The sequence below is a fragment of the Hibiscus syriacus genome, unplaced genomic scaffold (assembly GCF_006381635.1).
Source record: "Hibiscus syriacus cultivar Baekdansim isolate YM2019G1 unplaced genomic scaffold, ASM638163v2 tig00110962_pilon, whole genome shotgun sequence".
In the NCBI taxonomy this organism is placed as follows: Eukaryota; Viridiplantae; Streptophyta; class Magnoliopsida; order Malvales; family Malvaceae; genus Hibiscus; species Hibiscus syriacus.
Window position 1 is genome coordinate 452,146 of NW_024062935.1, and position 14,162 is coordinate 466,307.

Below are 14,162 nucleotides of genomic sequence, written 5' to 3' on the forward strand. Positions count from 1 at the left end.
TATATATTAGTAAGCTGGTTATTTAAACAGCGGACTTGTTTTAGATATACCACTGCAGCTATTTAGTTTGAGCCGCATGTTTTTTATTTTGACACCTGCTCGTTGATGGTTTTTCATATAAAACGCCGACTGTCTAGGTAGGTTTTTAGGTGGTTGATAAGACGTGTATATACCTATTTTATATACAAATTGCAGGACCAGGAATTTAAAGACTTTTGATGTGTCACCTTAATTAAAAGACATTTACCCTGTTTTTTTTTCCTTATCCGGTTTCAGTAATATATCAGAACTGTGGTCTGGTTATAAGCAAGAAGTTGGTGAGACAGATCAGGGTTCGTGGAGTAAATGATTTAGTGTGAAAAGACCGAAAACTCCAAAGATTAACTATTCATTTTTGGCTTATGAAATATGAAAAATGCAGCTTTCATATCCTGTCCCACACTCCCACTCACAAAAGCGATACAGGAACGTGCGGAGAAGAGCCAATAGCCACTAGGACAAATGAAACCATAACTGTTCTCAATCGTCAGCCGGTTCAGATTGCAGCCTTCAAGAAACCAGCTATGAAACTACATAGAACCTTAAATTCATGCATATGACTAAAACCAAACACACCAAATGATGACGTTGTTTTCTGTCTTATAATAATATGAACTATCGAATATCTTTTCTGCCGATACATTATCCTTTTCGCCTAGTCATTAGGTTGCAGCCCCAAAGTTAATGAACTTTCTGGTCAGTGCGGAGACTTTGATTCCCAGAATGCATTATTTAATTGCAACGAGGCTTGGGAGAGAATATTGAGAATCCTAGGATCAAACAAGAGGTGTTGGTTATGGTCTGGTCATCCATCTTTTGATCCAATCACATTTATTATTATTAGTATTCTTATTTTTCCTTTCCTGCCTACCCTTATTTAAACCCCCTTTGAGGATCAGCTGGGAACCTAACTCACAAGAAAAGAAACAACTTTCAATAAAAAATGAAGCTCAAAAGATATTTGTCTTGGAAAAACATCCTCCCGAATTGCATCAAACCTCAGGTGCCATCCTCAGGGCCAAAAGTTCATCCTTCGAAACGATGTTCTAGCCAAAGGCTATCTCTCTCTGATATTAACGACTGTGACTCTCCACTGTTACTGAGTGATCTGTCCAATTCTCTTGTGAGCCTCCATGTGTTTACCCTCAAGGAGCTCGAACTGGTAACTCATAAGTTCTCCAAAAGTAATCTTCTCGGTGAGGGTGGATTTGGACCTGTTTACAAAGGGTTCATTGATGACAATCTCAGACCCGGTTTGGAGGCTCAATCTGTTGCTGTGAAGGTCCTTAATTTGGATGGCACACAAGGGCAAAGGGAATGGCTGGTGAGAAATATGTGTTACCGTTTCAATGCTGTTCTTGATGAATTTGTGTTGAATATAATAAATATGACCACTAATTCTGATTTTCTTCTTCTTCTTTTTCACAGGCTGAAGTTATTTTCTTGGGACAACTAAAGCACCCCCACCTGGTGAACTTAATTGGATACTGCTACGAGGATGAACACAGGCTTCTGGTATATGAATACATGGAACGTGGCAGCTTGGAACATCAGCTATTTAAAAGTTAGTTTTGCTCTTCAACTTTTCTAACATTTGAATCAATATAATCTTGTTCTCATAACTAATAATTGTATAATTATTGCCTTTAATGAAGGATATGGTCCACCATTGCCTTGGTTAACAAGACTGAAAATCGTTGCTGGAACTGCAAAAGGCCTAGCTTTCCTCCATGAAGAAGAGAAGCCAGTCATATACCGGGATTTCAAAACTTCAAACATTTTATTAGACTTGGTAAAAATAATACATCCCTTGGCCTTGCCTTAATACTATCAGTTAAAGACTAAAGAGAAGCTGATAAGTATAAGGTTTATTGCCAGGCTTACAATGCCAAGGTCTCTGATTTTGGATTGGCAACCGACGGTCCAGTAGAAGAAGAAACTCATGTTACGACTTCCGTCATGGGCACCGAAGGCTATGCCGCTCCCGAATATATATCGACCGGTACTTACAACAGTTCAACTTATCTCTATTCTAATTTCTACGTGTATTAGTCTTGAATTCATAATAATAATAATAATAATAATAATAATAATCGATATGGACTAATGTAATTTATGGTTTTTCAGGGCATTTGACGACTATATGCGATGTGTTCAGCTTTGGAGTGGTACTTCTAGAGCTGCTGACAGGGAGACCATCGGTGGACAAGAACCGACCTGGTCGAGAGAAGAGCCTTGTGGAATGGGCAAGGCCACTTTTGAAGGACCCTCATAAAATCCACGGAATAATGGACCCAAGACTGGAAGGACAATATTCAACCGAGGGGGCTAGGAAGGCTGCTGCGTTAGCTTATCAATGTCTTAGCAACCACCCCAAATCTAGACCAACTATGCGCAACGTGATCAAGGCATTACAGCCTCTCCTAGACTTCACTGACATCCCAATTGGCCCCTTTGTTTACGTAGTCCCAACTCAGGACAACGAGGAGCCGATTGCTCAGAAGATTAAAGAAAGATATGAGAAGCGATGCAATGAAGTAAAGTTGAGAAAAATGGTGAGGAAAAAGAGGAAAAGGAAAACCGAATCCCTCGCCGAAAAGGTCGAAAGCATAGACGTCCAGTTAAACCATCAAGGTCTCGGACTATCTATTCAGACACTGATTTGTATAAAACTCTCGGGTCTAGTTTGTATTCTCCCAAGCACTAGAGATGCCAAGCCAATTTACCATACTTTTAATCACACTGTACATCAAGATTTTGGTTTTCCCCCTTCCATTTTCTCCTTAAAGAGTCAATGGAATAATACAAATTCCTATTTCTTTCGTTTGTTGTTAAACTTAACGCATTCTACCATAGGATCCTTATCCACCCCCACCACCAGTGTTTCATCTGCACTGAAGAAACAGACGCCATTTGTTAATATACAGATATTCTAAAATTGTTCTTATAGTTATAAATAAAAATGATCAAAATTATCTGCACAATCAAAATATATTCAAAAAGTAGATGCTTAATCAATATCTTATTTCACAAATTGCACAAGGATTAGCAAGTAATGTTCAGAAAGAACTGCATCCATCAATGCCTTTTCTGCTTAGGGGAGGTGATAGGAAATTTATGTTTCATTGGCATTGAATAGGAAGAAGAGGTACTGTCTACATTTTTTCTAGAGATTATTGACTATTTTTAAATAAGTACGAACAAAGGAAATATTATATATTTTTGCTCAACATTAGAGATTGTTGAGTAACTGATCACTCATTTGGATCATTCAAAGCGGAATAATTTAAAATACAACTGTGACAACCATTTTTTATAATCAAATAAATTTTAAAATAATTATGAATTTATTTTATTTTGAGAAAATTTGAATTTTTGTTTGATTTGAAGTTTGGAGTCGTCATCAACCTTTGAGTTAGGTACGTCGAACACCTAAAAATGTATTTTAAAACAATTTTAAAAAAAATCATTTAAAAAGACAAAATTGGCCTTCTTTTAACCAAAAATTTATTTTTAAGGATTCGAGAGTCGATTACGCGTGGAGAAGGGTGAGCACCCCTACGACACTCAAAATTGGTACCTCTCAATTATATGTTATATGTTCTCTAAATAGTGGGATTTTAAAAATTCGAATCCAAAATTTAAATTACGATCTTTTTATTTCGATGAATTAAAGAAAATGAGTGAATCTCTTTTTTAAAAACTTGACTCGATAAAATATGATTTTATGCACTTGGTTTTGTTTAAAAATGATGTCCTCTTACTATGTGTATTAACGAAGATTGAAATCCAGTTATGTTGGACGTAATTTCGTTAACCCACGATGTAAGACGACATTGTTTCTGAATAATTAGAAACACGAAAATAAATGCAAGGTTTATGAATGCAACATTAATAAATGACATATGTAAAAATGAATGAAATATCAACATAAAATATAATAAAATTAAACAAAGATAAATAAATAAAATAGAAAACAACAATGAATAAAAAAATACATGAAAAAAATAAATGAATATTCATATTTATTAAAATAATTTCATTATAAAAATTATTTATATAGAAAATATTTATTTAAAATAAATATTATATATCTAATTGACTTAATAAGTAATAAATAATATTTTATTCGATTAATCCTCGAAAGGACACCTCAATTTTTAGAGGTCTTCCATAGATTAGTCGAATAATAAAAAAATGTTATAATTATCCCAAAAAAATGAAAAGATTTAATTATAAAATATTATACATACATATAATAAAATAAAAATGTCACCCTTAATAAAATTTATAGCTTACTTATAATATATATATATATATATATATATATATAAAATACCTAAACATAAATTACTGTATGATATATGGAAGCATTAGAGATATATGCTAATTATTAAGGTAAAATAGTAGGGGTAAGTTGAAGCAAAATATGAACATGCTTACCAAATATAACCATTAAATATGGACGATAATAAATAGCAAGGGCTAAATAAAAGGATATATATATATATATATATATAGGTAACATGCTTTAATCAATAGGTGAAAATGAAGGGATCCAATTAATCTAAAGAATTAAACCAAGTTAAAAAAAAAAAGCATGGTCAAAATAAAATCAGTAAATATAGAAACTAAATAGTAATAAAAGAAAGTGAAATAAACTATTGAGAATGAAATGAAAATAATTCAAAAAGGACTAGATTGAAATAACTTTCAAATTAACCGAGAAAATCAACAATTAAACCATAACAGATAAATAAGGTATGATGACTAAATTATAGGGAAGAAAACATTCAAGGTTTCGAGCTCAACATTAACTCATTCCATTTCATGATTAAAACAAGTAATTACAAAAGTATAGGGACTAAAATAGATATTTACCCCTAAAAGTTCAAAAACATGGGTAAGAGGAGTTTGAAACTACGTCGTTTTGCCTATGATATATAACCCTAAAATGAAGCCATATTTTCTACGGGTTTTTTTTTCATTTTCATTTGTTTCCAAAGAAAAATAGATAGAGAGTTTACAGACTCTCTCAAGTTTCCTTTGCTGGAGGAGACAACCATTGCTCATTGGTGGCCTCCACCATCGTCCACAGTGACTGGAAAGGAAACAAATAAGCCAAAATGCTCATCTCCTCTTCCTTAATCCGAATCTGAACCTCTTTTTTGTCTAAATCTCAACCCAAACACTTAGATTTACAATAATACCTTTCGAAAACTCTAAAAAATTCGATAACGCTCGAGCTTCCACCGAGCCCGGTGCTTTTCCGATGACTAGTGAGTAAGATTCGTTCTCCTCGTTTGCTTTTCCTTCATTTTTTATATTTCGAATGATTCTGATTTTTTTTGGAGTTCTCCTCTATTTTTCTCTGTTTTCTTCTTTTATTTTTTCAGATTTGTTCCCCTTTATTTGGTCTTCTCAGTTTATATGGAATTTTTGGCCGAATTTGGTTAAAACAGTGACCTCCTAGTAATTGAATGATTTCCATATGCCCTTTTTTTTAAAAAAATTGACGAATTTTAATGGTTTTTTTTTTTGTTTTGATTTGCTTCGTTACTGGTCTATTTTTTTCATAGGAAAAATGATGGTGGTTGGTGGTGCCAACGGCTTCGACTGATAGTGACGACGACAGTAGAATAGAGGTTAGGGATAACTTAGGGTTAGGTTTGCTGGGCTTGCTTGTGTTAGGCTTTTATTTTGGGTACTGTTGTAACCGTCCTTCGGGTGGGTCTGGAATTGAGTTTTGATTTAATTTAGATGTTTTAGAGTTGGCATCGATCATTTAAAATTAGGTTAATCGGATACCTTAATTTATCGTCTTACATGATCCACATTTTACCATAAATATATCAGATTTGGGAGTCGATTACAATCAAGGAATGATTAACACCCTTGTATTGCCCTTTCGGTACCAATTTAATTTTTCGGTCGCCTTAATTTTGAAAATTAAAGTTATATTAAAAATTAAAATTTGATCTGAATTATTTACCTTTGATCGATTCAAATTGCCCCTAAAAAGTAAAAAACATTAGATTATAAAATAAAAATAATATTAAATAAATCAAAGAAGAAGAAGAAAAGGTTAAATTAAGAAATTAAAAAAAGTGTTAAAAGAAAAAAGAAAATAGAAGAAAATGAAGAAAATATTAAATTTTACAAGAAAAAAATATAAAAATATAAAAAAATGTTAATAGAGAAAATACAAAAAGAAGTTAATTTTAAAAGAATTAAAAAATAAAAAATTTAAAGAATCAAATTGAAACGAATTAAAATTCATGGATCAAATTAATTATATGAATGAGATGCAAGAGAAAAACAAAAGGTTAAGGGACTAAATTGAAAAATATAAGAAATATAATCAAGGATTAAATCGAAATAATTCAAAATTTAGGGGCTAATTTATAATAGGTGACCAAAATGAATTATACTTCAAACTTTCGGGGTCTATAAAAATAATTTAAGAATCTTGTATTTACAAAGTAGCCCCCTATAAATACCCCTAAAAAGCCACAAAAGTTCATTTTAAACCATATATATTTCATAAAATACTCTCTCTCACTCTCTAAATTCTCTTAAATCAACCAACCGGTCGAATGGTCGGCCACCGCTCCTAGCCACGCACCACCGCCCGGTGGTCGGAAAAAATTAAACTTACCTTTACGTCTCTTCTTAACCCCGTAAACCCGAGTCCACCCTCCCAAAAATTAAAAAAAATGCCTAAATCAGAGTAGATCTAGATCTAAAGTTTCAACTTTTACCTTGGTTTCCGACAAGATCTTTTGTTCTCCGGCGACCCTTGGCCTCCCGACGTAGACTTTGTGCTTTCCCGGTAGCTTTCGGCTAAGGCTTTGATTTTTTTTTATGTTTTTGCTATATTCAAATGGTTTCTTTGTCTGGCTTGCTTGGTATTTTGCTATTTGGTTTGCTCTGTGTTCTTCCCCTGATGAGCTTGCAGGTATATATAGTCATTCGGGGATGTTTTTTTCCCTCTTGAATCTGGTGGCCTACTCCGATCTTGTCAGGATTTTCTTATTATTTTGGCACGTTCGAATCGGACTATTTTGTTGATTTTTTACCGAAAAATGGGGGAGGATATCCCCTTCTTTTTCCGATTTTGTCACGCTTCGGTTTAACGTGCACTATGCCAGTCGTTTCGTCGGCTATTCCTTTTTTGACCGATGTGACTTTGGCCAGCCGTCAGGCATGCGACGCTCCTATCATATTGCTTCATGGTTCATAAAACCCTAATTTTTATTGGGTTAGATTAGGCCCAAACTGGGATTACTGGGCTGGTGTAACACTCCCAACCCAGATACGAGTCTGAGATGTCACATTAACTTTTTAAAACAATATTCTTACAAAATAACAAAACATTTGAACTCATATTAATAAAATAGAATAATATATTATTAAATTATGTTTTATTATAAAAATTTAAGGCAAAAACATATTTATGAATTGTATATTGATGCACTGCTCTGCTACAGTGTACCGATGCACTGGTACAATATTACTGCAGTAACTTCCGTAAAACGTACATAAAAACTCGTAAAAATTTTAAAAAATTAACCTTTCATCCCTATATAGTTACATTTACATACATACGTTTAAAACATTATAAAACTTGATCAGAGCATAAATACTTAATTTACCGATTTTGTTTACATGCCAACCTATTTATCACATAATAAGACATACTATTTAATCTACTTCTGATCTGACCTTCAAGTGGAGTTATGTTGTTTTGCTGAGCTTATAATGGATCTCTCTGCTTTTCGGTACCTACGTGTAAAACACTTACACGCTAAGTCATAGACTTAGTGAGGCATAATGATAATGATAATAAAATAAAATGAAAATGTCATAATAAAATGCAATATCATGAAATCATATATTCAATCCATGCAAGTCATATAACCATGTATCTTACCCTTGATCTTATTAAATTATCCATCATGAATTCATATCAATAAGTTCAATAGCTCATGATACAATACTGAGAACCTGAGCTATGTGAGTACTGTGAGGTTGTGCACTATGCTGTTACCACAGCTCGTATAAATTTGCACCAAAGTGCCACGTAGAATTTGTCCCGAATGATCGCTTAGAAATTTGCACCGAATTGCTGCGTAGAATTGCACCGTAGTGCCATATAAGATTTGTCCATAAAAACCACATAGAAATTCCTTAAGAATCATATACATATACCTAGGATCAAATAGGTGTATCAAAAGACATCATTTCATGTTCCAAATAATACATATATATCACGAATGATCACGTAGAATTGTCCCGAAGGACCGCGTAGACCCTCTACTCTTGGCATGCCAACTATACCTATAGTTCTCATCTACATAACATGGGCTTTCACAATTCACATAGTATATCTCATAGACATATTATTTCCATACCTTTATCACATAGACATATCATTTTCCATACCTTTATCACATAGCTCATATAACTTTTTCTGCATATTCATGTCACATAATGCATATAATATTAATTAATGTCATCTATCATAATATGGAATGTGATCATGTATCAAAATATTGAATATAGACTTATCACAAGTCTAGAACTGATTATAATACTATATTCATGTTATGCATATGCACTCACCTATATCTTTTTGCCTTTTCCTCGATCGATCTTACTTGTCACTTGTTCCAGAACTCGTTTAGGCTCAATATCTACATAAATATAATTTTCAATATGATTATCAGAAGCCTAAACCTTATACTTCGATGCTATTAACTTAAATGAATTTAATAAACTCATATTCCTAATTTCCTTTAGGAGTGTACTGATGCACTATGGGTGCATCGGTACCCAAAATAACTTCGAAATTTCCATGCATCGATGCACCACTTAATGCATTGATGCACCTTCAAAATTGATCTTAGTGCATCGGTACCCATTCATAGTGTATCAATGCACATGTCAATAACAAACTGGTTTCACCCGAAAATTCCATAACTTTTCATTAAATTTTCTCATATAAAACCCCTTGGATACCACTAAACTCAACTACAACCATTTTAACTAACTTTTATCATTCCAACACCTTATTATCTCCCATATCTCATCCAAATTCTTAAAGCTAAGAATCATACCAAAATTTTCATGTTATCCAACTTAATTTCAACACTTATAACTTCTTATTCTCGTAGATGACAAGTCAAATTCAACTTCTAAATACATTTATACATCCTTATTCAAAATTTCACTTATCCACTTCCTGTCTTTAATCCTTCATAACTTACAAATCTTTAGTTTTTATGACCTTTTTCATCTCCATTATCTTTCCTAAAGCTTCATGAATTAAAACCATGTTTGAATTTGAAGGATTAACTAAAAGAAATCAAACTCACCTTATCTTAGCTTTGGCTTCACGTTGGAGAAGAGAAGAAGATGAAGATGGGAGAAATGTCTGGAAACTTGATTTCCCAACATATGCTCCACATAGGTATTATAATACCCACCATTAAAATTTTAATTATTTTCCTTGTTCAAAGACCCATTTACCCTTTTACTTTTCCTTCATTTGCTAAATCATCCTACACCAACATCTTTCAATTAATTCCTTCACTTTTCAATTTATTTAATCTGGTCATTAAATTTTAAAATCTTACACTTTAATCACTAACCGGTATTGAGGATGTCACAGTTAGGTCAGGTTGGCATGGCTTGGTTGGGCTTCATTGGACCCAAATGGACTCTTGGACCTGAAAAACAAAAACTGAATAAAAAATTAATAATAATGATAAAATAATAAATTCAAGTAAATAATATTAATATAATATATAATAGAAACTATATAATATTATATTTTCAAAAATAATATGTTTTCCAAAATTATATATATGTTTTCATAACTATATTACATATGTTTTCAAAAATCATTTTCAAAATTATATATATTATATGTTTTCAAAAATGTGTTTTTAAAAATGTGTTTTCAAAACTATATAATATATGTTTTCAAAAATGTGTTTTCAAAACCATATTATATATTTTCAAAAACCAATTTTAAAAACTATATATTATATGCTTTTAAAAAAAGTTTTCTAAAAAGATATATATTATATATTTTCAAAAAATATTTTTAAAAAATTACATTATATTATTATATATATATACTAAATAAATCTCGGATGAAAATGAGTCGCTACATGCACGTAACATAAAATGTATTAATAAAATAAGAAATAATAATAATAAAAGGTAGGACGAAAATTGATTGCTACCCAAATAATAATAAAATTTTTAATGAAAGAACGCTATTTGATTAATTAAAAGCTTACATTTATAAATTAAAACGAGTGAAAATACTGTTTCGTTTCAACATGATTGTCTCCATCTGACGAAAAGTAAAGCAAGTGTCCAAACTAGTTGAAATGTGAGACGGCATTTGTGATTTAAAACATTTTTGGATCACATGATCTTTGGGTTATCAACAACTGAGATTTTTGTTTTGTTGAGACAATTGACCAGAATGTCGAGGCCAAATAGTTGGCGCACATAGAGTTATTGAACCGCGTCCTCGGTGGGATCTTATCAGGGAATTTTGTTTTCCCTTGAGAAAATCATCATGTGCGCCGAGTACAGTACTCCATGTGCTTATGTATACCGATTTATTGTTGAGTTAATGATTTTGTATGATACATCAGCGCAAGACAAGAGGTATGCTACTTTGTTGATTCAGATGAGTTCTTTTAGCATATTATATATTTTCATTTTTAGTAGGGTGACAAAATGTAATTGAACCTAATATAAGTTATTTTAAATAATTTATTAATAGATATATTTAATCGATTTATTAAGTTGATCGTCTTTATTCTTTTATGTTTTTTTTTCATTTATAAGTTCTAGGCCTACTACAAACAATTTCTTTCTCTCAAACCCCTTCGACTTCCTTCTAGATATGATTAGATTTAAAATTTATTAAAAAAATTATAAAAACAATTGTGATTAATCATTCTCCTGGAGCATATGGACGTAATCTTTCGCATTTACTCTTGGGTGGAGTTTGGTTCGTTGGAATGTTTCTGAGAGAATTAGAATCTGTGAAGGAATTAGAATCTGAATCTGAAACCTGTTTGGTTGGCAGGAAATTGAATTGGAATCTAATTCCATATTCTATTTGGTTCGCAGACATGTCAAATGAATTTGATTTCAGTAATGTAAAATGATATAATTGTACTTCTTGTTTTTTATTTTATTTTAGTTTGTTTTATAACATACATGTAACAATATATTATAAAAATTTTAAAAATAATAAATTTTCATTTTATTGATTAATTATTCATTTCAATTAATTATAAAAATCATGCTAATAAACGTTATAAGTTAAAATCATTGTAATTAGGGATGACCATGGGTCGGGTTGGGTCGAGTTTTTGGTCCACCCGACCTAAGAACAAGGGAACCTCCACCCGAGACCCGACCCAACCCAACCCGAATATATGAATTAAAAACCCGACCCAACCCGACATGAAATAATAAAAAAATATTTTTATTCAATAAAAATATTGACTTAAAAAACCCTAAACTCGACTCGAACCCTAAACCTTAAACTCAATATAAACCATAAATTCTAAATCCTAAACCCAACCCAAATATCACACTTAAAAAAACCGACATTGCCCGACCCGGATATAAAACTTAAAAAAACCAGACCCGAACCCTACCTCGATTTTTTTTTAAAAAAAAACCCGACCCGACCCGACCCTAAAATTTTTAAAAAAACCCGACCTGAATATCACACTTTAAAAAACATGACCCGACCCGAATATCAAACTTAAAAAAATCCGACCCGATCTCGAATTTTTTTAAAAAAAATCTGACTCGTATACCAAAAGATTGATAAGGGTAGTATGATCAAATTTCACATTTCCTCCTCCAAAGGATTTCAATTCTATCATGTTATGAATGTAATTTACTTTTTCTCATTTGATGGAATTGAATTCCAATTCTCCTTTAAAAACTTGAATCAAACATGAAAAAATGATAGAATTGAATTTCAATTTCCCCTAATTCCAAGGAATTACAACGAACCAAACTCCACCTTATATTCAAACAGTTTTGAAAATGTTATCAAGTAATTTCTCCATACGTTAGAACCAGTTGTCAAGTCAAATATTGTTTCGAGATTGTAGTGTAAAGAAAGCAAAAGAACGCATCGATTCCCATGAAAACAGCCCTGGGTTTTGAGCTTTCTCGACAAATCGGCACACTGCAAAGTGGTAACGTCAACTTTAAAATGAAACTGCTAACGTATATTCCACTCAAATTTCCCATCTTGGCAGCTCTGGTAAAGTTGTCAATTTTCTTACCCCCGTTTGTTTACTGGTAAAAATACCAGTAGACAATTAGCAATCTGGAAAAGCAATGGAGCAAAGGAGATAATAGCATCTTCAGAAAACTTCTTTACATATCTTAAATAGATTTTGATAACATGAGCCTGCAGAAAATAAAAGAGAAAGTTGAAAGGAAAAAAAAACTTAAAGAAACCCCTAGCGGGGGAAAAACAGAAAAAAAAAATACTAAAATGATTCAAAAGAAACAGGGTCGAGGACGATCTGATCCAGTGGCGGAAGGGTAGTTAGCGAAGGAAACACCCATGACAGGGACAGCGAAAGTGGACTCCATAAACATTCTTTGATGTAAAGCCTCCACGGTTGAACCAGCTTCAACGAGGTCCTTAACCAAATCGTCGTAATATTTCTTCATCTTCCTCAACATGCAGCTATACTGCAACCTCAGCCACCTTAGCCTCATCTTCTTCAAAACTTTCACTATCAAAAGCCCTCGCCGTGGTTTCTTCCCACCAAGTCGAACTGTGGGTAGCTTTTTATGGCGCCTCAGGCGTAGGAAGAAAACCCTCCGCGGTGCGTGGCATTGGGATGCGGTGGCTACATGGGTCTGACGGGGAGGTTTGCTGGTGGTGGTTGGCTGATCTAAGGGCATGGCCTCCCTTCGGCTTGTGTTATTACTTGTCATTCAACAATTATCGTCACTATCTTCGTTTGTGTTTTTTATATACATAAATGAAGTACGTTACGGAAAAAATATCATAATTAAAATAATGATAAATTAAATATTTAATATTTAAATGGTCAATTATGATCTGTTTTAATATTTTATTTTTTATTTTTTAAATCATATATAATGTTTAGTTTTTATTTTTAGTACATAATTATTGAAAACTTAACAACTTAATGAATATTTTTATAGATAAATTACATCATTCATCCTACAACTATATTCTCACTTCTATTTTGGTATTAAAGTTAAAAAAAATTCAATTTAACTACTCAACTTTCAAATTGCTCCTTTTTAATTACTCTAATTATTTTATTAATGTCATTTTTATTATTATTTTATTAATACATAATTAAAAATAAAAAAATAAATTTGAAAGTTTGATTTATTAAATTAGAAATAATTTGATAGTTAAGTAATAAATTTAAAAAAAAATTAAACTTTAAGACCAAAATAGGAGTGAGAAGATAGTTGAGTGATGAATGATGTAATTTACCCATAAAAAAGGTACCACGTGCAAATCACCCGTTAAGTTTTTAACGGTGAGGTACTAAAACGTAACAAAAACTAAACGTTAGACATGATTTGAAAAATTAAAAGTTTTAGTATTAAAACATATCAAAATTGATAGTTTATGTACTAAATGCAGAATTTACCCTTAAAAAAACAAGAGTTGATTTTAGAAAAAAATTGTAAATTAAATCATTCCTCACTTAATTACATTCTTTCTCGTATTGGACTCGATGTACTTTAATTTTTCTAATTTACTCAATGAACTTTGAATTGCTCATTTTTTATAATTCTGAATTATTTATTATTATTTCTGCATGACATGGAAATTTTTATTATTATTTAATATAAAATAATTAAAAATATTTAATAAAAATAGAAGGTGGTCGGATGCCACCGTCGGCCACCATCCACCGCTATAATGGTGGTCGTTTGGCCCTAAATATCATGGGTTGATCCGTCTTGACCCCTGAGATCAAATCAGGTGGTTGTTTCACCAAAAATGTCCCAAAACTGGTAAATCTCGATTGAAATATTTCAGGTTCCTCACTTTCAATCTCTAA

At 32.0% G+C, this 14,162-nt stretch overlaps 1 protein-coding gene and 1 pseudogene across 1 annotated transcript; one reads left to right on the plus strand and one right to left on the minus strand.

Annotated features, from left to right (window-relative positions):
* The first annotated feature begins 819 nt into the window (after positions 1-819).
* LOC120148513 lies at positions 820-2,875 on the plus strand (annotated as a pseudogene).
* A 9,699-nt stretch (positions 2,876-12,574) lies between these two features.
* Positions 12,575-13,024, minus strand: LOC120148473. The gene has a single exon (XM_039161583.1). It carries the CDS (start codon positions 13,012-13,014, stop codon positions 12,601-12,603), a length of 414 nt encoding a protein of 137 aa, XP_039017514.1. The 5' UTR covers positions 13,015-13,024; the 3' UTR covers positions 12,575-12,600.
* Positions 13,025-14,162: the final 1,138 nt, after the last annotated feature.